At 42.8% G+C, this 26,381-nt stretch overlaps 1 protein-coding gene across 5 annotated transcripts in view; it reads left to right on the top strand.

Moving 5' to 3' along the window:
• ERBB4 (erb-b2 receptor tyrosine kinase 4) overlaps positions 1-26,381 on the top strand; it is a 757,628-nt gene that overhangs the window by 285,368 nt on the left and 445,879 nt on the right. For all 5 annotated transcript variants that reach the window (XM_083399758.1, XM_083399756.1, XM_083399759.1 and 2 more), the window contains exon 2: positions 20,109-20,260. In XM_083399758.1, coding sequence (XP_083255884.1) covers positions 20,109-20,260 — 152 coding nt within the window. The remainder of the gene's footprint in view (positions 1-20,108; positions 20,261-26,381) is intronic.

Here is a 26,381-nt window from a genome sequence, read left to right as displayed (position 1 = left end):
TAGTTTCTGTACAGTGTTGCTTAGGCTAGGATCGGATTCTGTATACAGAAATGAATCATATTAGTCACTTACAGCCCAACAATACATCTGAGTATAGCATTCCTCATTTTGATGCCCTGATCTTTAGGATTGAGGCGGAAAGTCCAGTTTGAGGCATCTAGTTGTCCATTTCAGAATTGTTAGGTCAGCAACTACTTAGCTTGGTCACCAAGACAACACCACAAACTGCTAGGTCACGGCAGAAGCATTGCTGTGGCATTGCAGGCACACCCATGTCAGCTCTCAAAATGCTTCTGAAATATCTAATCTGGAATTAGAGGTGTGACATGACGCAGTGTCCCCCAACACAGGGGCCGTTGCGCACTTCCGTCGCTGGGCTCCGTTGAAAACTGCTTCTCCACGCCAACCAGGAAGTGACCTCTCCAGACAACTGAAGGAAGGGCTCTCCTGGGCGATGCGGATGCAGCTGAATGTGTACTCCATCCACGTCCTCCCTCCCTCCCAGCAGGGCCCTGGGCCGCTTTCCATGGAAATCAGCGAGGCTTACCCAGGCGGTGAAAGCGGAATATTAAACCCACCCACCACTGGTAATTGGTAAAAGCACATCAGTCACAGCGATTTGTGATTATTTGTATGTTTTAAACATTTTTTTATATATTGATAGTTTTTTAATGATATTTCCCCCCGATTTTTAGTGTTTATATCTGTAAGCTGCCTTGAGTCCTATCAGGGAAGAAGGTGGTGTATAATAATAATAATAATAATAATAATAATAATAATAATAATACTTTTTTATACCCCTACTCCCCGGCCAAGACTGGGCTCAGGGCGGCTAACATCAAATATAAAATACAGTTAAAAACAAAAGAAAAAAACACACCACCCAATTGATTAAAATACAGCTTAAAATGCAGCCTCGTTTCACTGGTGACCCATAAAGCAAGATCATAAGGGGAGGAAACATCAAATATTCACCAGGGCCAGCTATCCATGCTGGTCCTACATGGGCCAGTAAAAGGGCCGAGGGAAAATTTATATGCAGGATCCCAAATAAGGGGTTCCATCAAAAAGAAGAAAGGGGGGGGGGGTCAGACTGAGTCCAGATCAAAGGCCAGGCAGAACAGCTCTGTCTTGCAGGCCCTGCGGAAAGATGTCAAATCCCGCAGGACCCTGGTCTCTTGTGACAGAGCGTTCCACCAGGTCGGGGCCAGTGCTGAAAAGGCCTTGGCCCTGGTTGAGGCCAACCTAACCTCCTTGAGGCCCAGGACCTCCAAAGGGTTGTTATTTATGGATTGTATGGTCCTCCGCAGGGCATACCAGGAGAGGCAGTCCCATAGGTCCAAGGGTCCTAGGCATGATCATAATAATGCAAAACCACCACGGTCCCCTTCTCTTTGTTGAATAGAACAATTCTTTAAATACCTGTATGGGTGCAGTGGAAAGAAAGAACATTCTCCTGGGTGTCCAGAGCCATGCAGTTTAATTCTATATGTGTTTACTTTGGAATAAGTCCCTCTTTATTCAGGGCCTCCTGTTCACAGGAGTGCATGGAATGAGTAATATGAATCATCATTGTTTAAGGCGGTAGTTATAAACTTTCTAGATTTAATAGGAACAGTTTAATTAATAACAATTATCCAGAATATTACTGTGGTTTAGGTAATACCTCTGAAGGTGCGGAGGAGGCTTGACATTTTCCTTTCTTTGGTAGATAAACCAGGCTACTCAATCTTAAACCCCCTTTCATTGTGCTGCCTACATTTATTAAGGTCTGCATGAGTCTGTATATTCACTGCAGTATAATCACCTGCTTTATACGGAGTCAAACTGCTGGTCTGCCTTGCTCAGCATTGTCTACACAGGCTGGCAGCAGTTCTTTATATTATTGTATTTTATTTTAATATTTTGCTGGAAGCTGCCCAGAGTGGCTGGGGAAGCCCAGCCAGATGTTCAGGGTATAGATAATATATTATTATTACTTAGGGTTTCAGCCAGCAAACAATCCTGGCCTTACCTGGAGACACCAGGGACTGAACCTGGGACTTTCTGCAGGCAAAGCAGGTGTGCTCTGCTTCTGAGCTATGGCCCTTCAATAGTAAGTTCAGCACTTCTTAAAAAACACACAACAGAATGTAATACTCTACCTGCAGTTTTAGGTGGAGGAAATACTTCTGTAAAGGGAAATGCACACACAGCCCCCAGGAAGTAAAATCTGTTCAAAGCTGTACCGTGCAGGTCATGGTCTTCATACCTTCCTAACAACTGAGAAGCTGCAGCATGCTTGTTGAGACTTTGCTGTAGAAGTGTCAGCTGGACCATTAGCATGCCCTCTTCCTATATTTTAAAAAGACAAATTGCATTTGACTGCGATGACACTAATTATAGTGGAGAGGTTCAAGCTGAGACCCCCTGCTGGCGAACTCAGCCAATAAACCATCTGTGACTGACAGGAGTTTCTACCGCTTTAGACAATTGGAATTTCATAAAAACCGTTCTTCTCCTCCCTGCCCAGCCGCCTCCGAGAAGAGAAATTGACATGAACAGGCGAGATCCAGAGTCACCACAGAGCAATCAGAGTGTTGCATTACTGAGATCACGGGGGCTTTAGCACAGAAAGCTCAGAGCTCTGATAAACCAGCATATTGACCCCCAGAGGAACAATGGTAGCTGTCTCTCTATCTGTACATCATATAATGAAGACAGAAAACAGTTACCTGTAAGATTATTATTTTTTAAAGAAAATCTGTGACACGCTTTCGAGGTATTTGACCAAATGTTATTAACATGCAGCAAGGGCTAATGATCGCAGAAGTTAGTGCCAAGCGCATTCCTGTGACATTGGCATCATTTCAATAATTTTACAGTACATTTGAATTGCGGCAGCAGTCATCCGCTCATTTTCCATTAACTTTGCCTAGAAATTTCTTGCGTCCGCACATGGAAGCAAAGTGTCAAGCATCTCCTTCATGCTCGGAGACATTGCCTGAATCACACTGACGCTCTGGATAATTGTTATTAATTAAACCTTTCCTATTAGCCCCTGTTTTAGTTGTAACAAACTGCAAGTGATTGCATTCAGGCACTCTGTCTTTTTCGTTAGAATGAAGGGCACAGAAGTGAGCCCCGTTCATCAGGAGATTTCTGTTGTAACACTGAGTAGCCAGTCTCTTATGGCTTGATTATTATTATTATCATTATTTTTGAAAAGGAAAGTCGGAGGTTGGCGGGACGTACATTGATGCATAGGCTCATTATTGTCAAATTAGATTCACTGACGTTCACTGCCGTTTGCCAAGAACTGATGAGTAGCTTCAAGGACCCTTTGCAGCGGGTAAATTCACGCACGGGACCACTTGCCACCAACTGGTTTGCACATGCTTTGACAACTCCTTAATATTATGCAGGAATGTTCAGTCACAAGTCTTGCTTTGTGCCTTAAATGGGTCACATTCCGTACGCCGTGAGCGTGCAGTAATGACTCCTTCAGAAACCCCTGCACATGCCCAAATGCCCTCAGAAGTTAGATGAAATGGACCTCTGCATTGTCCCCATTTAGGCCAAGGGGGAGAAAGCAGCAAGGCCCCTCACATTTGCTTAAGGGCAACAGGAGATAATAGACAAGAATATTAAAGAATTCCCAGAGCTTGTGTGCACTTGTATTTACTTCTGGTGGCATCGAACAGCAAAATGTAACTCCTGAGGCAGCTGGTAGTCTGCTCCCCAATTGTATGGCTACAACTATCTCATCAGATAGAAGTGGGTATCAGTTAGCAAGGAACGGCAGTCTACATCTAGCGTAACCAAGATAAGCTAACAAGATACAGTGTAGGAGGTAGAGCAGGACTAGTCAACATGGTGCCCTTTAGACTCCAATCCGCACCACCATTTCTTCCTAACCAACAACACAAGGTTCTTGTTTTGATAAAGGGATGTAGGTGAGGGGTGAAATGTGCGACCTGCATGGGGCTCTTTGAAGGCAAGGTTTTAAAACGCAGTAAAATAAAATACTCTCTTTCGTTGCCTCCAAAATGGAATACAGTAGATAAGGACCCAGGCTATGATCCTGAACATACTTTGCAGGGAGTAAATGCCATGGAAATCAATTCCCAGCCGGATCTTAGTCATGGAAGTAATTCTTACTACATTTAACAAATGTGTTTAGAATTTCAACCTTACGCGTAGTGGAAGTCTGGGGTGGGGTTGGGAGATTGGACAAGATTGGACAATTGGCATCGTGGAGAGCATAACGGACAAGACAGCACTTCACCGACTGGATTTGTTGTAAACATTTTTTCTTCTGTTTTACCACTGCTTCTTGCTTCCAGCTGAGAACATGTAGTATGTATGAGCTGGGTAGCGGGAGCTGGGGGGAAGAGGACACAATAATGCCCGGACTCCTTGCAAGTGTGTTGTATTTATTGTGCTCCTTCATTTGGATATTAACATTATGAAAGTTCATCATCAATAACAGTGAAAACCTGAGCTTTTTTCAGCTGTGGAAATGTGAGTTCCCTTCACTTGAATTAGCAGCAAGCCATTAAGGTTCAGGGGCTTGTCTTTCAAATACAGTGCTACTGACCTGCAGCAAGGTTATTCGATAGCCCAGCTTGGCTCTGTTCCAATACTTCTTAATATTGTCCTTGACTTTATTATACTGCTGCCCTTGACTAACTTCTAAGGCATATTTTCGTCACCTGCTTAACACCTTGTCAGGTTTTTTTAAAAAAGTATTTCAAGAATCACTGGGGACCCTGAAAGAAAACAAAAGCCTCATCATTGAAAAGCCATAATTGAAAAGCAACTGGGGGGTGTCCTCACCCACCCTTGACTACTCTTCCCATTTCTGGAAGCCTTAAACATGTTTTTTTTTTGGGGGGGGGGGGACAAAACCCATAACTGAATAAAACAAAGGTCAAAGGAGCAGTTTCCTATAGGCAAGCTGGGCTTTATGAAGGGACATGACTCCCAAAGGCAGGGGTGGAGAATCTGTCGTCCTCCAGAGGCAACTGGATGAAGGCTCTCATCCCCCCCCCCGACCCTTTAGCCGTACTGGCTGGGCTGATGGAATAGGAGCCCAACAACACCTGGCTGGCCATCGGCTCCCCCACCCCCACCCCACTCTCACGTTGTCGGTGACCTCCAGCTGGAACGCTGGTCAGGACTGGATGGAAGTGCAGAAAAGTGTAGGCAGCACTTGGAACATGCTGATAAGCTCAGAAGCAGCGGTGACTTTCACCAGTGAAAGCCAAACCCCAATTTGTTCCCTGTGCCATCCTTCTTCACAGAGAACGGTCCCTTCCATGCACCCTTGGGTGCAGGGTGCTCAGGTGACTGGCTGGCTTTGGGGCAAGCTATCTCCATGGCATTAACCCCTACCAGGGCACCAAGCCCATTGGGGCTGGGATATCATTATTCCTGCAAGATCCCAAATGAAGCACAATGTAGGGTGGGGCCCTGTGCAAGCTGCTAGGGAGATGTGAGGGGAGGGAGGACCAAACTGCCAAGAGTGAATCCACATCCTGTATCCGAAGGACAGGGAGGAGGGAACAGCTGCTTGCTATCAGTCCCCACTTGATACAATCTAAACTCAGTAGGTTTCTGTGAAACCTTGTTGATGTTAGCAGTAGAAAGTCTCCTATTTGATCCCACAGCATCAGCCCCACCCTATCTCAGAGGGGTTTCTAGACGGCAAGATTCCGGTTCTCAGCGTATTCATCCCTTGTAGAGATGGCTATATCTGCTGAATATGGAATATAGCTGCTGCATCGGTGCATTTCATACGACCACTAGAATTGTCAGCTTGCAATTTTAAAAGCAGGCAAGTTCCTTGCCATTGTGTTTTCTGAAGATTCAGCTTGAATTTGAGTTGGCAGTTTTTGCTAATGGGTTACATATGCCAGTGTGCAGCACGTGGAACATGTGCACAGCTCTCAAAATTCCCCTTTGCCCAGCATGTTTATTGTAATGCAGGGGTGCCTAATCTGTGGCCCTGCAAGTGTTGCCGGACCACAAGTCCATCATCACTGACCATTGGCCCGGCTCATCACAGCTGATGAAGTCAGACAACATCTGGAAGGCCACAGGTTAGCATCCCCAGCTTGTTATTATGTCCCCAAGTATCTTTCTATTATTATAACGGTGAGTACACTGGACAAATTTTGTGCTTCTAACAGGACATGCAGAAGGAAGTAGGATACCTAATGAAGTTGTGCCCATGTCATTTATCCTGCTGTTTAACCAGATTTTCAGTTAGGGCAAAGTGTGAACTAAGTCCATTTGTAGTGAATCAGCTAATGGTGGTGGGGAAGTACTTGGATTTCCGCTTGTTACTGACTCCCTTGAATTCATCACCACTGAAAGTCAGCTTCTGCAATTTATTATGGAATTGTTTTAGGTGAAGAAAATCCCTATAAATCAAGCAAAACTACAGAGAGAGAGAGAGAGAGAGAGAGAGAGAGAGAGAGAGCAAGGAAATGTCATGAGGAGCAGCACCAGTTTTGATATCCTCTTTCAATCAAGCAGCTGGCTTTTATTAATAGCCTAATCAGTGCCATAGCATGTCTCATTTAAAAACAGTAACTTGCAACAAAAGGTGAAGTGTTGACTAAGGCAAAGAAAATGTGCAGACTATCTCATTGGTGGGAAAGCATTCCATACAATTCTTCTTCAGGCTAACCTGGTCTCTGGATCAGGGGCTGGATTGGGAGCTTAGGCACACAATTTACAGGGTGGAGGCGGTTTGGCTTTGCTGTTGAGACTCAAAAACTCTCTTCCAACCTTTTCCCCAGTAGCTGATCTAGATAAAAAACAGAACACAAAACACTTTGTATCAATCAATGGCTATGTGTGTACAGAGTCTTTCTTATTAGACATCTTTCACTGTACCTGAAGTAGAGAGCAGGTACAAAATGCATTCTCCATTCTCCTCTAGGACCCGATTCAGACAACACACTGAGCCAAATCTTTGCGAAGTGAGACCATGCGGACTCTTGCTTAGGAGCTTGAACTTGCTTTGCTCTTCCTTGGTCTGTTTTGCTGGTTATCCAAACTAGGGCTTTCTCCTCACTAACCATGAGCCACAACCAAGAACTAACCATGGTTAATGTGAAAAGAGTTCAACAATGTACCCCGGTTTGGATGACATATTAAGCCAAACCTTGGCATAGTGTGGTACCACATGAGCAGCAAGCAGGGCTGGAGAGAAGAAACAAAGTGGCTGAAAGCTCCTTTTTGACCATGTGCTCCCATAGTCACACAAAGCCATGGTTTGGCTTGGCGTCATCTGGACCAGACCATTATAACCACAACCAGCCTGCTTAATAACTTGGATTAGGAGAAGGAGCTTTCAGAGTAGAAGGATGGAGCTTCTGATCAGGATCTGCAGCTCGTAACCCCCGAGATGAAAGAAGCCCCTGTTTCCCTCCTCCCTGCTGAATCAGGTCAGTTAGGGAACATAAAGCTCCGTTGGAAAACTGCTTAAGGTATTTTTGTTTTGCTTTATTCAGATTGTGAACTGCTGTGTTGATCAGCAGAAAATATTCTACAGTAAGTTTAATTTAATATTTCTTAAACTTGTGGGAATTGGGAAGAATGTCATCTTCTGCTGAGGCTCCCAATACGCTGGAGGAGCTTTGGAGAAACATCAGTGTCAGTTAATTTTAATTTCATCCTTGCTCGGTTGAATAGAGGGTTTTTAAGCCCTAAAGGGGACATTTTATACTTAAGCACTTCACTTCCCAAATGTTTGTCGAGAGTTCCTTTTCTTTTTCTGAATTTTTAGTCCTCTTCTAGCTCAGCAATGCAGTAAGAGGAGAATATTGGGGCGTGGTTCTCTATAATTAGGCCATTACTCAGTCTAATTACCCACAACAGATATTTGTACCTTTTCATTATGTGACCTATGGATTATGTGGCAATTACTAATTGACTTTGGGAGAGGATTATTATGTAATTTGTGGATCTCAGGGTAATGCTTTAATTTTATGGCACAAGTAACCACAGAGTTAGCCTGTAACTACATGGTAATTGTAGTGCAATCAAATGGTGAATAATTACACATAATTACATTGATCTGTGACTGGTGAAGTTAAATTCTGATCACTACCACTCTGGACTGCCACCACTAGAGGCATCTCTCTTGCACAAGCCATGATGGTGAGATGAAAAAAGTTTCCTGTAATTTACCAAACATGGTTTAAAACTCTGAGGTGGAAAATAAGAGCTCTCTTCTAACCTACTGAGATGGGTGTCCAAGCTGCCATTGGTTTGAACGGTGTTGAGCCTGATATCAGATGAATGAATGGGCACAAATTTCAGTGTTTTTGTGTGCTGTTAATTAAAACACATTTAACGTCAAGTAAATGTCTGCAGCCCTCAAGCACCCCTCTGTTCAGTCTCCCTCCCCCATCCCCCCACATTCAAAGGCGAATGAAAAGCTGAATCCCAAAGGAGGTTTTGTGTTGTTGGAGTTGCTATGGTATTCTTTGCTCCTGTACCAAAGCAATGTGTTGTGCAAGTTAAGCAGACACTTGGTCCTCTAGGAGAGTGCCAGCTTTACAAAGGAGTGAGGGAAGAAAAACCCTTCATGCTTTGAAGCTAGGAAGCATAATTCAGTAAGGACTGCAAGTGGTTTGGTCCCAGCATCGCAACAGATGTTGTAGAAGCTCCTGGGTGAATTTATTCTTCTTTTATACACACACTCACATGCAATCAAAAGGGCTTCTCTGTTGTGCTTTGTGATTATTCATCACAAAGTTTGTTGTGTCTACCCTCCCTCCCTCTCCCCCATCTCATCCCTCTTCGAAACCAGCCTTTAGTCACAATATAGGAGAGCTTTTTCTGTAACCAGTTAGACCTACAAATGGAAAGATGGGAGTGGGGAGGAAACAATGGTCCAGGGTGGCAAAGGAGAACTAAGCTTCTGGAGTGCCGGTGATGAGTGTGTGCAGTTTGGCATGCAGGGACATGAAAAACTGTAACTTCTATGCAACTATCGAAAGCACAGGGGGAGACAGGACCCCATCTTTGCATCAGTTGCTCCATTCCATGCCTTGTCCTGTTACCTCTGGTGATGAATGTATGTATGATACCATGCCTGGATGTTTTGCTAGTTTCTAGGAGCAGAAGAAAGAATGAAGCTCACCGAAAGGCTTTCAGGCACTTCTCAGTTCATTTGGAAATAGCTGTTACAAATAGTTGTAAATCCCCTCCTTAAATTGCCTAGCAAACAGAAAACATCTTCATTTTCCCTATGCCAGGAATAACTGTTCAATTGCACCATTCCCTAAAAGGCTAGTGGGGCATGGTATCTTTATTTTATTTTTTTGTCACTGCACATGTGAAATAGCAATTGACATTATGCTTCTGAGTTATGGCTTCACTCAGTAAACTCAGAGGAGTAACTGTAAATGCTAATGAATGCTCTTTAGAGGAGAAATCATTGTTATGAGATGAAAGAGTATACAGAAATACTGGAAATATTGTGAAAAGCATTTGGACCAGTTGGCAAAGTGTTGGCAACAGGCTTAGGAAACCTGCGTTCAAATTCCGGCTTGGCCATGCATTTCAGGGTAACCAAGAACAAAGAAATACAGGACTGCTGTATCTTTAACAGGTGCATTGAGTTTTAGCTGTGCAGATGCACGGATGAAAGAATCTGTATTCTGAAATTCCCACCTTTACACAAAAAATAAAGACACAGAAGCTCTTCCATTCTTTCTATAACTGCTCACACTCTTCACTTGCTGGGCAGCCCAGGAACAGAGAATAGCAGCTTCACCTAGTCTATTCAAAAGATCATCCCAGTAGTCTGGGGCTAGTCCAGTCAATCTAGCTGCCTGTTACTTGAGGTGCATAGCTGATGCTTCTCTTTTAAAAGGCTTGGATGGACAAACAGCCTTGCCTCTTACTTTTCAGGCAAGTGGCCAAAAGTCAACCCCCGATCAGGCTGTTGTATGGTTTTTATGGTTTTGGGTCATCCTTACCCACAGATGGCTAATCCTTTTACCATTCCAGAGTAATCAAACCATTCTTGTTTCAAAAGGTTTCCAATGCACCTGAATGCCTTTTAGAGTAATAGTGGTTGTGCAGTGCTTTTTGATCAAGAAAGATGCATTAGCAGCCTTTGGTTAGGATAGATCATAGCTAAGCAGGTTATTGTTAAGCAAGTGTTATTGACAAGAGGTTGTAAGCTGCTCCAGATTCGTGTTGTTGTTTTTGAACAGGACATCAGATTTTAAACAACTGTAATGTTGCTGGGGTTTGGGGTGAATAAATTAGCATGTTCAACTTCAAGTTGGATGCAGTTCTTACAGCCAGTGATGTAACTGGGGGGGGGGCGTTGGGGGGTGGCCCTGTGCAGAAAATTATGAGGGGGCACAACCAGACGCCCCCATGCAGGCTCTGGCTTCCACGGGGATCCCTGTCCCATCCTGGCCAAGGCGTCAGAGCATCTCAGTCCCATGGTGAGCGGATGCAGATGGAGGGAGGGGAGCAAGAGGCAACCTCAGCCCAGCCCGGCCCTCCTTTCTGTGGCTGTCAGGGGGATTCACCTGCTAGCTGGGCTCCCCCCTGGGCAGGCAGGCAGGCAGGCAGTGCAGCTCCATGTATGAGCACAATGCTGCAGCTTCTCAGCATCATTTTCCAAAGTACAGCTCAGCCCAGTGAGGAATATCTCTCTCATTAGAATAAACTGTTGCTTCTGTGCATTGTAATGCCTTCTGAAGAAACATGTAAGAACAATAGGAATTTTATAGCTAATGCTTACAATGGGGGGGGGGGATAATCCTACCCAGAGTATCTTGTTAAATATATATTTGCTTGTATGTGTAGCTCTGTCTATTTGCACATCAAAGCATGTTTAGCAGTGGTGCTTTTGCAATCTAGCTTCTAGATCTGTGACTGACAATTTTTATTCAGAGGATGATGGTGAAATCTGCACAATAGCATCCTCTCTCTCAAGCTTTGTTAATGCTTTTATTAATTCAGGCTGCTGCAAGGGTGGCAGGGGGACTGTCACATGATTAAATACAAAATCAAAACTAATTTACACAAACACAAAAAAATAGATACTGGGGAGAATGTTTATAGCATATACTTCCCCCTGACATAGTAGTTTTCTATATGTAAGGAGTTTTTACCTGGGGATTCCCACTTACACACTACTGTGATGTGCAGAATATAGACTTGCCTTCTAGTGGTGCAGCAATAAAAGTGTTAGCACGTTTACAAAGCTAAGCAGGGACCACTATGGTTTCAAATTGGATGGGAGTTGGGCTAGATGACCCTTAGGTTCCTTACAACTTTATGATTGGCTCTCAATTAAATTTCACTGCATAATGCATTTCTGAAAGAACCATTACTTAAGAAAGCCAAAGAGATGTCATTTGCATCTTTGCAATGCTATATGTTGTTTCATATTTCAGTTTGTATTTGTGCCATGGGCATAAAGTTCGGGATATTGATTTATTTTAAAATTGCTATTCCACCTTTTCACCAAATGGCACTGAATACAGTTTTTAAAAATCAACATAGTTATACTAAACACCCATAAACTAATCTATATATCAGTTTTGACAATCCTCCTACATCTGTGATTCACCTCTGCTGTTTGGATTTGCAAAGCATAGGAAATCTCTGGATTCAGGCCAGGGAGTGGAAAGAGTGCAACAGCAGTGTTTGGATGCCACAGGGACAAGGGTGAATTAAAGTAAGTGAAAGAGGTTCACAATCCTCATTAACCCAAAGTATGGGTGGCCCCTAGGTGTCTGATTGTCACTTAGGTTATGAGAATTCTCCACTTCAAATGCCCAGTTAGCCCTGCTTGAATGTGAGCTGTGTCTCATAGTAAGAAATTTTAGCTTGGTAATTGTGCACTGAGGCTGAGGCTACAATCTTACATGCATGCTTACAAGGGAGTTAGTCCCACTGAGAATAAAGGGACTTATATGTGAGTAAACATATCTAGAATTGCACAGTAGCTTTATATATTCATATCAGCGGCAGAGCTGCAGTGTTCCTAAACACGCCCCCATAATAAAACATCAAGAAATACAAATTTTAAAACATGCAAATAACTCTCACATCAGCTTCCTCCACTGTGTCACTTTCTTCCCACCAGAATGGTGTCTTGTGCCCTTTTTTATTATTATTCCTACGCAAGTAGATCCAGATTCACAGCAAGGCCGCGAGGAGAGCCAGATGATCATGCAGATGGCAGATGACAAATCTAGCAAGGTTTGACGAGTGGAAATTGCTTGCTCTAATTGCTTGTCAAGTCCGGTACCTATGTTAGAGTTAAGGACTTAAGCTCAAGGCAAAACAATGCTAGAACAAAATAAGGAAAAGGCTGTTAGAAATTGAGATGGAGGACGGGAACGGCAGTTAATTTATTCCCAGCCTAAGTTAGAAAGATGGTTTTGGCAAAGCCTGGAGAGCTTGTAGCTAGTTGTGTGCATGGTGTAGACCCTCCAGCATATTTTCACAGTAGTGCAGTATTTAAACATAGGAACACCTTTACAGATGGGCCATAACAAAAAATAATAATTGGTGACCAAGGAAGAAAAATGTTTTCATGTCCATTATTGTCAAATCTAAAAATATTTGCTTCACTGCCAACTACAGACCAATTGCCCTCATTGTACAGTGTCCTAAAAAATGTTCACAAACTAAGCAATGGCATAGAGAATATTTCTGAAGTATTTGTTCTTCAATAAGATGTAACAGTTCCCAATATTTGCATGTATCACTACTTCTTATAAAGCAAACGTAGTGTTGCATCCTATGCAGTGCAAGCAGAATTCTACCCATACAACAGGGTTACCCCTTCCTCCCCTCTCCTCAAGTGACCCCACAAATCTACCCTTAGGGGTCCCCAACTCTCTGGATCAAGTTTTAGAGGGTGTGCAGGGGCCTCCAGGTGTCACAAGAGGAAAGAGAAGTTTCGTTGCATATGCAGAAGTCTGTCATGCAAACAGAACTTGAGTGTGAGATACATCCTGTATCCGCTAGTTCCCAAAATTATTTATAGCTTTGAAGAAATACTTATATTATGTAGCAGTCATAAGTCCCAGTATGGAACTTTGAAAGCATTTGGTACCACATTAAGACATAGCAATTTTTGCCAGCATCCCTACTCAACATCACCATCATGTCTTCTGCCAGGTGCTTAGCAGTATTGCATAAATATATAAAAATGCCCTGCAGAATCAGACCAAAGGCCTACCTACCTGGGTATAGCTACCTAGTTAAGCATTCTGTTTTCCACCCACCCACTACCGAGACATGAGGGCAATAGCGCTCTGCTGCAGGTTTTCCCACCGACTGGTATTTGGTAATGTGCTTCACTTGCTAATTGTGTTCTGTATTAGCATCCATTCCTTGCTGGTTTATAGGCTGGTTCCTTCTGGTAATGTAACACTGCAATCTCGAAAAAGTAAAATCGCTACAGGACCCTTCTGAAATGTTAGGACATCTGTAAAATCAGGAAAGAACTTGGGAAACAAAACCACGAGAAAAGGCAGAATATGGGTCTTGCAATAACTGTTGCAGAATGAAAGGAAAGGTAACAAAATGTGTAGCTTTCTTGCAAAGTCATGGGAGAGAGTCTTGTCAAGATTTCAAAGTTTTTCTTAGAAGTAGCAGGCATAGTCTGGGGAGAAGGCAGTGAGATGGTAAAGTAAGCATGGTCTTCTGTGGCAAATCTGTTTCAGCTGCATTTTGCATAATGGAGAACATACTGTTCTTTTGGTTTATTATTTTTTTTATTTTACACAGTCACTTAGCACAGATTCACATGCTAAACGTGGCCATTATGTATAATCTCTGCAGCTAATGCAGGCGATCTGCTAGTTGGAGCATAATAATATGTGAGCTGATGGAGTGGGAGACTGTAGCATGGCTGCATCTTCTGTAATCAGGGGAGCTCTGGAATCTCTCCCTGATTGTGCAAATTGCCACCGTGGTATGCTATATGGGTTTCGAACCAGCACATATTAACTGCGCATATTAGCAGACAATTTGCATGAGCTAAAAAGTAAGCAGCCACATTTAAAGCACCTGATTCAGACTGAGGGCTGAGGTGAAACAGATGCAACAGGACTAGTCTGAGATAATGGGACCCTGTGGACCCTTTGCAGGGCCTTAGAAGTGGAGGCAACTTAGTCCTTCTGGAACTGTTAGGCAACATCAAGATGATTTCTTTGGCCTTTTCCAAGGGACCTAATGCTGGGGACAGATGCCTCATTTGTTGAATGGCCAGTTTGGACTCCTGACTACCATTAAGTCAATCTCCTGCTTTCAGGTTGCTGCTGCCTCAGAACAACCTTTTTAAGGTTACAAGTGGTTACATCAAGATTAGCGATGGTGCACACACTGGCCCCTTGGCATCTTTCTTAAAAGACCATTTGTGAGGCTTCAGAATAGAGGCATTTAGGGTACCAATGTGTGGTTTAACACATTCTTTCAAGACTACAGCGCAATGTTTTTACTTGTATCAGCCAAACAATTTAGGTTGATAAAGCCTTACAAGAAAAAGCTTACAAACACATTGCAATTGTGTTCAAAAGAGGGCTCCATGTCGTTAAGCTGACATGGGAAAGTGAATTTTCAGTTCTCTTTTCATAAATGGACTTCTGAAATCAATGGGCCTGATCTTGTGAGCAATGCCTTGTGTATATACCGCCTGATTGGCAAATCGATTGGCAAATGAAAGTCGTGCTCTACTCAGGCAAGGCCTCGTGTAGAGAGGCACGGCTGGTAATCTTTTCCGGAGCCCCTCTTTAACAAGTATTTTTCCTCTTTCCCTTTTCCTTTTTTTTAAAGTAAAATGACACTCTCGCACACAAACAGCTCCAGCAATTTAAAAAGTAAGCTGCAGTTTTGATGAGGAGAGATGCACAAAAGTGCACAGTGTCGCATTAAGTAAAGTTAATTAAAAATAAAAGAAAACAACCAGCCTTGGCTTATCGAAAATGTGCTCCTGAAAATATTAGCAATTATTTAAATGTTAAAATGGAATTAATCAAGGGATAACTGCAGACTGACTATATATTTCTGTAATCATTTGTAGAATGTAGCTCTGTCTCTGTTTCTTGTTTGGTCCATCACATATAATAAATTTCAGAATGCATGTTTTACAATGTGATGAAAAAAATATGCCATTGAACTCTTTGTATTTATTAATCTGTCATTTAAACAGTTGACCTCATTAAAGCAGGAGCAGAATGCGGAAGATGCAATGTGTGGTCGCGCAGCTCCTACAGCATCATCAATAAAGCAAAAAATGCATGGCTAAAATAGTTAGAGGCCACACGCCAGCCTTGGTTTTTGAAAACAGTAGCAGGTTAATATATTTTCTGTTTAATGTCTGCTTTGTTGTCAGAATTTCAGTTGGTGTTGGATCCTTACTTAGGGTGGTATTCAGCTAAAAAGTCCCACCAGCAGAAGTCCTGTTCAAGGAATTCCACTTGTACAACAGGACTTTGCCCCACCCTTCCCCCCATGTGCACCCCAAAATCAGCTCAGAGTGGGTGGAAGAAAATTGAATTGAAGGTAGTCATTACTGTATGATTAGCTTAGTCTGGAACCACCCTAGTATTTTCATTGCAGGTGTCAACATTTGGGGTTGAATATTTAATTCTGAGTAGATATGTGTCAGTGCTGATATTTTTATGGAAAAAATTTGCGTTTAGATTTCAAAAGTTGGACGATGTCATGTGTTCAAACTTCAACATCTGCCATTTCACTTTCTGATAATTAAACATATTTTGGACTAGCCATAGTTTGCCAAATTCATTCCATGTATAGCACCAGTGTTTTTTGCTTGTTGTCATGCATTGGGGTGGCTGCTAAAAATATGTACACGTCTATATGACTCCTAATTTCTTTGCTAAGCAGGCAGAAGGCTCTGTGTATTAATACTTGGCAACTGTATAGCAATTTATACATGTCCAACACAATTCATGTGCCTTTATCTCAGGTTGATACATATGTGGGAAAATGTGGTGAGAGAACGGACAGTACAACGTCAGGTTGCAGTTTTGCAAATCTACTCTATAGAAGAGAAAACTTCCTGCTAATTTTTGGAAAGTTCTCTCCCAGCCATTTCTTCTTCTTCTTCTTCTTCTTCTTCTTCTTCTTCTTCTTCTTCTTCTTCTTCTCCTCCTCTCTCTCTCTCTCCCCCCCCCCCCATATGTAGACACACTTACCCTGGCAGGTTGTCGTGGTATAATATATTTTATCACTAATTCTTGCAAATTTACTGTAAGGTGGGCTGGTATTATTATTGTAGCCTGATGAGAAATTAGGCAATTGTGTGAATTCATGGCTGGGGCTTCCTGACTGTCACTTAATGCCACTCCTCTATGGCAGCCCTCTGCATTAGCATGATTGAACCTTCTCTGGGGCTCTAGTGGTTTCTGTCTGGCTTTTTATACTCTGCTACACCAAATCCCATTTTGTTCTTTTTTCTCCAGAACAGGAAGATCTTTGGTCTCTCTACTCTGATCTTGAAAGAGTAGCAAGGCACTTTCTTATAAGGCCATAATATATCTAAACATACCGTACGAAAATGTTTTATGAAACTTACAATTGCAATCTTGTAGAGAACCTTACTGATTCTGACCTCCAGTAGGGATTCTGACACTATTCTCACTTTAAGGAGGCACTCCTTTGTCATTATAAATAGGGCCTGTGTTTCTCCAGCGCCACAGGGGTCATTTTCACATGGTTAGCTAGTCTTGCAGGTTTCTTTTTCAAGGAAACAATTGTGTCAGTTTCTTCTGTCTGCAGATTTGCATAATATACTTCTGCTCCATCTCAGACTTCAGAAACTCGCTTTCCTAGGCTCTCGTCAGAAAGGTTGTCACTAAACTGAAAGAATTCTCCCGCAATGCTCTGCTCATCTTTTGGTATTTTACTCCAATGTATCAAAAGGATACAGGCAGAAAATGTTCTTCCCGAAATACATCTTATTGCACTTTTGCTGCCAGGTGTCTCTATGCTTGTTTTCCTAAATTTAAAATCTTTCCTGAAAGCAAACCAATCTGGCCTCTAGTCTTTCCTCTTTGGAGGTAAAATATTTGGGATGGGGTGGGTGGAGAACTCAAATAGCTGTTTATTTAGCATAGGATAGAAATAGACCAAAGTATCATGCTGGCTCATATTTCTCAAAGGCAAGAGATTTAGGAATGAATTCCTGGAGAATCCTCCTTGGACCAGGCATGGAGTTTTATCTTTTCTGGATAGGATGTTTGCAAGCAACATGGTGCTGAGCCAACACCTATTCAGAGCACCAAGCTGCTGTGTGTACCATTTCACTGTGCAGTGGTGGCCAGTAATCCAGATTGCTGGAGCTGCCAGAATGTTCAGATGTACACTTTTAAGTAAGTAAAATCCAAGAGGAAATTTGCACGGAGAGATTTCTGTAGTGTAGAGGTTGTATTCCCCTTTTGGATACTACATCTGCCATAAAATCAGGAAAGAAACGTACTCCCTTCCCCCCTCCTGAGGCTGGGCATCCCAAGTCTTTGAATCGGCTCCAGAATCTGGGTGGTTGTTTGTATGATTTTAGTTTTTGGCATAGTCTTATCCAACCTTTACATTCAAATGCAGTTTCTTTTTACACTAGTGGGGACTGTCTGGACCTGGGGGAAAAGGGTTCTTTTGCACTCTCTCTGTCCTTTGGCTACAAAAAAAATCTGGCTTGCAATACATATTTGCCCATCTCACAAGATGTGGATATATTTTGAACCAAGCTCCCTTGCCCCTGAAAATGCTCTTCTGCCTGCAAACTACATCAATTTCTTTATGAGTCTCTAATGCCTGTGTGATCTGGTCATGTGTGTGGAGGGGCAGGGCATCCATATTGTCTACAAGGTCTTTGCAAAATCAAATAACTGTTTGGTGACTTCCCAACCTCAACACATGGCTCCTGACTCGCCAGGAACATAAACTGTCAATTACTTGTATTGGGCTCAGCTTGCACCTGACATGAGCTGGGCAGCAAGACCTGACCTGCAGCAACAGGTGGCTTCTCTTGGGCAACTAGCACTATGACTTGGGTAGCCCACACTGCTGCTACGACTACCACACCTCCTCTTCTCTCTGATAAAATTCTTGATTGGCAGTGCAAGAATATTCTGGTAAAAATAATAATTCAAAATTCTTTTTTTAAAAAAGTTAGTAGATGATGCTTGCAGGCAGTTACAATTAGAAGTGAGGGGAAGAGGTTCATACTGTTGCTACTATTGATAACATAATTCTGAAAGCTGTTGGTGGTAAGGAAAAGATAGGTCTATAGAAAAGAGAATTCTTAGATGCCAAGATCCAGCTTTGGGGCAAGTACTCTCTGGTGAGAGAACCCCAGCAGAGATTTTGTTGGGAGCCAGCCAGAGTGGTTGGCGAAGCCCAGCCAGATGTGCCGGGTATAAATGATAATAATAACTTCTTCTTCTTCATCATCTTCTTCTTTAAAATCACAAAATATGCAGCAAAGTAAAGCATGGAAACATAGGCTGTTAGACCTTTAAAATATGGCCTTGTAAGTTCCCAAACTTCCCTCTTCCTGTAGCATAGAAAAGACCACACGTTTGGTTTACTTACTCTCCAAACATCAGGTTGAGGTGCTTTTCAATGCAGCATTCAGAAGGCACAGGCAGTACAACTTGGCTTAGTTACAGTGGTGAGAGTTCCTTAATTATTGGTACACAATAATGGCTTGTAAGAGCCATGAGGTCTGAGCTTGGAACAACCAGCTAAGACATCTTTACATGCTAAGCTTCTCAGGTAGACTAAAAGGGAACAATAGGCTTGATTACTTTCCTCCCAAGGTGAAGGGGAGTGACCTAGAGAAGTCTGGCAGGCAGAACAGCTTACTCTATTACATTAACCCCTTCATGCAGTAATTATACTTAAGCATGTTGGTTACATGAAACTGGTAATCCCACAAAAGCTTTCAAGAGATAACTGTACATGCTGGTCCTTCATTGTTCTGCATCACTGTGTTTGGTTTCAGCAAGCCTTGGTTTATTGTGTAGCACTAAGGAGGCACTTGCGGTGGTGAGCTTGAGAGGGTGCACATTTTCTTGCCCTGGACTCCATCTCTATTCACCAATAAAGCAAAACAGAACAGAAGAGCACAGAAGGCACATAAATTTGATTGTTTCATTCAGGTGCAAAATAACTGAAACCTAGGTTCTTTTGCTTGGCATTCTGAAACTACTTGTATTTCTGTGCCCCACGTGTGCTTTGGCTAAGCCTCTCCCAAAAGAAGTCTTTCCTTCTCATTTGGTAATATCCAAACACCCTCTCTGCAGTGTACCGTATTCAGACCTACTTAGGTCCTTTGCCTTTAAGTTATAGTGGCCATTTAAAACAAACCTTTAGTGAATTCTGATGACATCAAAATTTATTTCATTATCCTGGATTCTTGAGTGGTTGTTAAGATGCTGCAAAAGTTATGTCAGTGTATGACCACAAACTAGCTCAGTTTAGAAGCATTTCTCCATAGTTGGGATTGGCCACCACACTCATCAGCCACCCTAAGGTAATGTACATTTGAGTCTGTACTAGGTTTCCACTGGCTGCCCCACTGATATATTTTCAGGCATCACTACCGATCTTCTGATCCCATTTCAATATACACCACTTTTGAATTGCAGCATACAGATGCTTGAAATCCCATTGTGAATATTAACTTCAATGCAGAGTAGCACATATGCAGATCACGGAACGTAATGAAGCTTTTCTCATTTTCTCTTTGGAATCCCACCTGTATCTACCCCGTGTGTTCTGTTGCTGCAAATCTTGTGGATGTTTCAAAAGCATATTTGAATGTGGAAGAGGTTGGCTAAATGGCCGACAGTCAGGAGAGTGAGAAAACACCCTGCGGGCATGAACCATTTTGTACATTTTGCTCAAATGAATTCACTGGATTGTAGCTTACTTTTGTATATATTACCATTTTGCTTCAAGCATAATACATGGAGCAAAGAGGCATGGTCTAATGGAGTCAAGTGCATCATGGACAGAAACCTTGCTCTTGTATATCTTGCTACAGTTGTATATTTGCATTAATTCTAATTCTTTCTTTCACCTCATCTTTCTTCCAGTTTGTGCTGGCACGGAGAACAAGCTAAGCTCTTTGTCTGATCTTGAGCAACAGTATCGTGCATTGCGAAAGTACTATGAGAACTGCGAGGTAGTTATGGGTAACCTAGAAATCACCAGCATTGAACATAACCGAGATCTCTCCTTCTTGCGGGTAAGTGACATCTCTGCTACTTTAAAAATACATGTGAGCTGACATTTGGTTTTGCAATGACAGATTGAGGCTGTGTACAGATGACAGCTCTACAGAGATTTTTAGGGGGTGATGTAGAGCTATATTGCCGGTGGTACACAGGGTGTTTGTGTGCAGGTGTCCTGCTGTGGCCTTTAGTCAGATTGATTTTGCAAGTTCCCATAGGGCTCTAATTTGTACTCTGTAAAAGACAATGTTAGCCTTTGGAGGAATGCAATAGATCCCTGGAACGGATGTGTGTCTGTTTTGGTGTAGCTGTTGCCAATGCCTTTTGTGTAGTGCCTAGGAGAGTAACACGTACAGATCTGCTCTGTAATTACTAGAGCAACTTAGAAACTTTGCTCTGTGCAACATGAAATACTTTCTGCATAGCTAATTGAGTAATTTACCTTGTGACAATGACTAGCAGTCCTAGTCAGCTTTGCCACTTAGACAGTTTCACTACTCCAAGCTGTTAAATGGAACTACAGTGGTACCTCGGGTTACATACGCTTCAGGTTACATACGCTTCAGGTTACAGACTCCGCTAACCCAGAAATATTACCTCAGGTTAAGAACTTTGCTTCAGGATGAGAACAGAAATTGTGCTCCAGTGGCACAGCTGCAGCAGGAGGCCCCATTAGCTAAAGTGGTACTTCAGGTTAAGAACAGTTTCAGGTTAAGAACAGACCTCCAGAACCAATTAAGTTCTTAACCCGAGGTACCACTGTGGAGAAAGTGGCTGCATTTATTTGGTTATATTAAGTTTCTATACCGCCCTTCATCCGAGGATCACAGGGGAGTTTACAATACAAAAGCAAAAAGATACATAACATAGTAACAAACTAAAACAATAACCCCCCAACACATATTTAATTAGGGAAACTGAGTAAACACCGTATTTTTCGCTCCATAAGATGCACCTGACCATAAGGCGCACCTAGTTTTTAGAGAGGGAATGCGGGGGGTGGGGGGTGGAATTATTTAAAGGGAGTGCTGAGCAGAGCCTGTATGCCTCCCAGGCTCTGCTCAGCGCTCCCTTTCACGAGCCGCGTGGAGTGTGTGTGCGGCTCTTGGGGGCTTTTCCCCAAGGAGGAAAAGCTCCACACAGCTCTTTAAAGGGAGCACTGAGCAGAGCCTTCTGCCTGCATTCGCTCTATAAGATGCACACACACATTTCCCCTTACTTTTTAAGAGGGGAAAAGTGCGTCTTATAGAGTGAACAATACGGTACATATCCCTCTCCGTGAAATGAAGCTTCAGCCTTTTTCGTGATACTATGCTATCTATGATCAAACTTCCAGTGCTGGATTAAGGCTAGTATGGCCAGAGGCAGAGCTAGCTCCTCTGGCACCTGGAGCGGCACACATGCTGTGCACCTGAGAGCAGGGATAGCCGCCCGCAGCAGCGTCCCAGAGGGGCGAGATGATGTCACCCGCCCCCTCAGGGATGACACCCGGGGTGGGCCAGTGAGTGTGGCAAACTGAATATAAAAGGATAGGTCATTGTTAGTGCACCACAGTTGGTGCACCACAGAAATTACCATCTGTGTGCTCACTTGATGATATATTCTATTATTGATGACCAGATTACATAGACTAGGAATTAAAAAAAACAACTTGCAAATGAGAGAGAACTGCAAGATCACGAAGACTGATGTTCTCTCTCTCTCTCTCTCTCTCTCTCTCTCTCTCTCTCTCTCACACACACACACACACAGTTGAGGGAGTCAGGGATGTTTAGCCTGGAAAAGAGGAGAATGATAGGAGATATGATTTGTTGTTGTTTAGTCGTGTCCGACTCTTCGTGACCCCATGGACCAGAACACGCCAGGCACCCCTGTCTTCCACTGCCCCCCAGTTTGGTCAAACTCATGCTGGTAGCTTCGAGAACACGGTCCAACCATCTCGTCCTCTGTCGTCCCCTTCTCCTTGTGCCCTCCATCTTTCTCAACATCAGGGTCTTTTCCAGGGAGTCTTCTCTTCTCATGAGGTGGCCAAAGTACTGGAGCCTCAGTTTCAGGATCTGTCCTTCCAGTGAACACTCAGGGCTGATTTCCTTAAGAATGGATAGGTTTGATCTTCTTGCAGTCCATGGGACTCTCAAGAGTCTCCTCCAGTACCATAATTCAAAAGCATCAATTCTTCGGCGATCAGCCTTCTTTATGGTCCAGCTCTCCCTTCCATACATCACTACTGGGAAAACCATAGCTTTTACTATACGGACCTTTGTTGGCAAGGTGATGTCTCTGCTTTTTAAGATGCTGTCTAGGTTTGTCATTGCTTTCCTCCCAAGAAGCAGGCGTCCCTTAATTTCGTGGCTGCTGTCACCATCTGCAGTAATCATGGAGCCCAAGAAGGTAAAATCTCTCACTGCCTCCATTTCTTCCCCTTCAATTTGCCAGGAGGTGATGGGACCAGTGGCCATGATCTTCGTTTTTTTGATATTGAGCTTCAGATCATATTTTGCACTCTCCTTTTTCACCCTCATTAAAAGGTTCTTTAATTCTTCCTCACTTTCTGCCATCAAAGTTGTGTCATCTGCATATCTGAGGTTGTTGATATTTCTTCCAGCAATCTTAATTCCGGCTTGGGATTCATCCAGCCCAGCCTTTCGCATGATGAATTCTTCATATAAGTTAAATAAGCAGGGAGACAATATACAGCCTTGTCGTACCCCTTTCCCAATTTTGAGCCAATCAGTTGTTCCATATCTAGTTCTAACTGTAGCTTCTTCTCCCACATAGAGATTTCTCAGGAGACAGATGAGGTTATATATATATCCCACCCACACACATCCATAATTTTGAATATTAAAAAATTGCATGAAAATGAATTAATAGATGTCATAACAACAACAACAACAACAACAACAATAATAATAATATAATATACTATCAATATCTTGCATGCAAGTATGCCACGGGTGAGCAACTTGTGGAGGCCCTGATCCAAATCCATTCCCTTGAGAAAAGCTTTGTCTGAGGAAGTTGAAGCAGTATACCTTTAAATAAAATTTACTGGAAATCCCAGATGTGGACAGGAGCATTAGGTTGGCCCTTGTGAGAACAGAGTGCTGGACTCAGATGTGCTCTTTTCCTGAATCAGCAGCAGGGCTCTCTTTATGTTCTTCAACTTAGAGGCAAAAACCACATAGCAGGCAGACCTAGTGGGAACAGAACCTCCTGCCAGGCCCCACCACCCCTCACTCACATCTCCTAGTGGTCCTCCAAGAAAACTAGTTGCTGACTATACAGTAAATGTTCACAGAGATAGCGGCTCCCTGTAATATTTTCCCTTAACTTCAAGCTTCTGTCTAGGGCTTATTTCTTCTTTCCTTTCCTTTTTTAAAAAAAGACCCCTCTGCTGTTCCTTTTGACTTTAGCTTTCTAAATAAAGAACTGACTGTAATGTTATTTGAGGCTGCTAAACTTGAGGAAATAAGAGCCAGCAGGTGGCAAACCCACAGAATCTCACCATTTGGGCGTGGGCGTGGGTGGGTGTTTTGTAGTAATAGTTACTGAGGATTTCATGCAGTTGTTTTTTATTTTTACCTGAGACTGCCCCCTCACAGATGTCTCAGCAAAAAAGAGCAGCTCAAGTTAATGTGATAAATTATAGCAATTTAGTTAGAAAACAAAACAGAGAAAAGACGTTTTTGGAGGCAGAAATAAAAGGTGGCATGTTTATACTAATAATTTAACATTCATTAGCTCGAGGATGCTGCTTATTTCTTCATTTAAAAAAACACATTTTAATGGCCTAACAAAGGTGGCAGATGGGATATAATCAAGAGCCCAAGCTACTTGTCACTTTCAACTTGGAAAATCATGAAATCTTTCCTGCTATTTCTGAGGCTCCCATTCTTACGAGAGCAGCTGCCTTCCGCTGACTTGAAATGGGCTTCATGTATCTATTTATGCATTTAATTATATAATTAGCATCACGGAGCTTTACAGTGTTGCAGTAGTAGATGGGTTCTTGCTTTGAGGTGCTTGCAATCTACAATTGGATATTTGCAATTTCCACTTGGATGTAGGGGACACAACAGGGCATGGATTGGTAGCCTGTGGCCCTCCAGATGTTATTGTATGACAATTTCCATCATCTCTGGCCATTTGTAATTGTCAGCCTGGCAGTGCAGGGAACTGGGAGCAGAAAGTATTACGGAAGTCAGAGTAAACAGGAGAGAACACGCGTTTGGCTGAGGTTTTGGTAGGGGATGCCAACTTGTATCAAAGGTGTAATGGAAAAGGGTATTTTTCTATCAGCCTTAGTTCATATTATACAAGGCAATCTCTTCACCATGTGGCCGCACAACAAGAGGCAAGCAAGCAGTTTTTACCTCAATAGTTCTAAGACTCTGCAACCTCTCCAGAGTGGTTTAAAGCTGTTCTGCGGCTTTGGTGATACTATTCGGAGAGGATATTGTAAAACTTTGCCCTTTTTTGAAAGGCTTACAGCATTTGAGTGTGGGGAATGTAGTCTCATGGTGCAGCTGCTCTTGATTGTCTTGATGGTACTGATATATTAATGACAGCCTTTTATTTATTTGTGGCTATGCATCAAGTAACACTTCATTCCCGCTTGCTCTGGGTGCCTGTTGGGATTTGGAGCAGCAGGACAGCTGCTACTATTTTACTGGACTTTACTACTTTACCATCACCTTCAGGTCCTGTGATAGAACCTAAATCAATGAGTGCAAAAAAGAGGACGTCATATCGGGTATGTAGGTAGAGCTACAGCTGACCTCTGCACATGTTTCAGAAACCAGAAATCTTCAATTTTGACTTTAAAAAAGTGGAGAAACCAGTTGCTAAACCTTTAAATTCTGAAAACCACTACCTGAGTTACCAGTTGTCAGGAACATGGCCACCCAGAGTGCAGGGGAAGAGTTAGACTCAGAAATCAAACTAAATGAACAAGGGACTGACTGCAGATGAGAGCTGGTTGACATAGTTGAGAAAGGGCAGTTCAACCCCCTTCCCAGGGAAGACTCTGTTAGCTCTCAAGCAGAGGAAGAGTTGGAAGGCAGCCAGAGTGTTGCTAGGCAATCAGCAGATAAGCAGAGGTCTGAGTCTGTGTCGAGTGAAAGTGGAGAGGGGGCAGGCCAGCCTCTCAGTCCCCGTTCTAGGCATCTGGATAAGATCAGATGGCAACGGAAGGGCAAGAGGTGAAAGGCAGGAGTTTGGCATCCTTCCTGCTGTGGGAGGGGCAAAAATTCAGACTGACCAACTATCGTAAATGTGAGCAGGTGAGAAACCATGCTCTGGATGTGTCTTTTTGTAAATAAACACACTTAAAACTGCCAGAAAGTCATTACTTCTTATCGGGACTTGTTCTCCAGCCAGAGATCATTATACCAGTTAACTGCTAGATGCAACCATGTTAACCAAGAGGCAGAACTTCTGGATGACCACACAGGATACATTGGCACCCCATGGCCTCAGCCTGGAGGATAGTTCCACTTAACTTCCCTGAATGAAGCCCTTCTGAGCATTTCATCCTCAAAGCTCCAAATGCTTAAGAACAACATCATTTCATCTCCGTCATGGGACTGTGTGTGTGTGTGTGTGTGTGTGCGCACACACACACCCAAACACCCAAACACTCACTGTTAGGAGCCACTTTGCACTTTGAAGAGCTAAACGGTAAATGTTTTGAGCGAATTAATATTAGATGTAGCTAGGTGTGGACTTAAGCAGCATCTTGCACTAGAGCTGCATGCTATCCATAACAGAGTGCAACTCACAATCATGCTGATTCTGACCTGGCTACTAAATACTTTTCTAAAGGCAAACATATATTAATAACATTAATAGCATTTTGTATCAAAAAGTCAAGGACACACCCATACAGAACATTAGTAGTTACCATAAGCCATGCCATAGAGAAAATGATAAATATAGTCAGAATATATCCAAATAGGAAAAAATTGCAGAGGAAGGTGAAACATAGCATAAAGTATTCCAAGATCATTGGATAGTGTATCCTAAGGGCAATTATTTCCTGACCTCTTATAAGGTCAGTCTCATGCAAACAGTAAACATCATCTAATTGTCAAACCTTTTCAAGAAATGTTTCCTAGCAGTGGCAGGAAAGAG

The sequence above is a fragment of the Podarcis tiliguerta genome (genome assembly GCF_965153285.1).
Source record: "Podarcis tiliguerta genome assembly, chromosome: 1".
NCBI lineage: Eukaryota > Metazoa > Chordata > Lepidosauria > Squamata > Lacertidae > Podarcis > Podarcis tiliguerta.
This window is presented reverse-complemented; position numbering and strand designations above follow the sequence as displayed.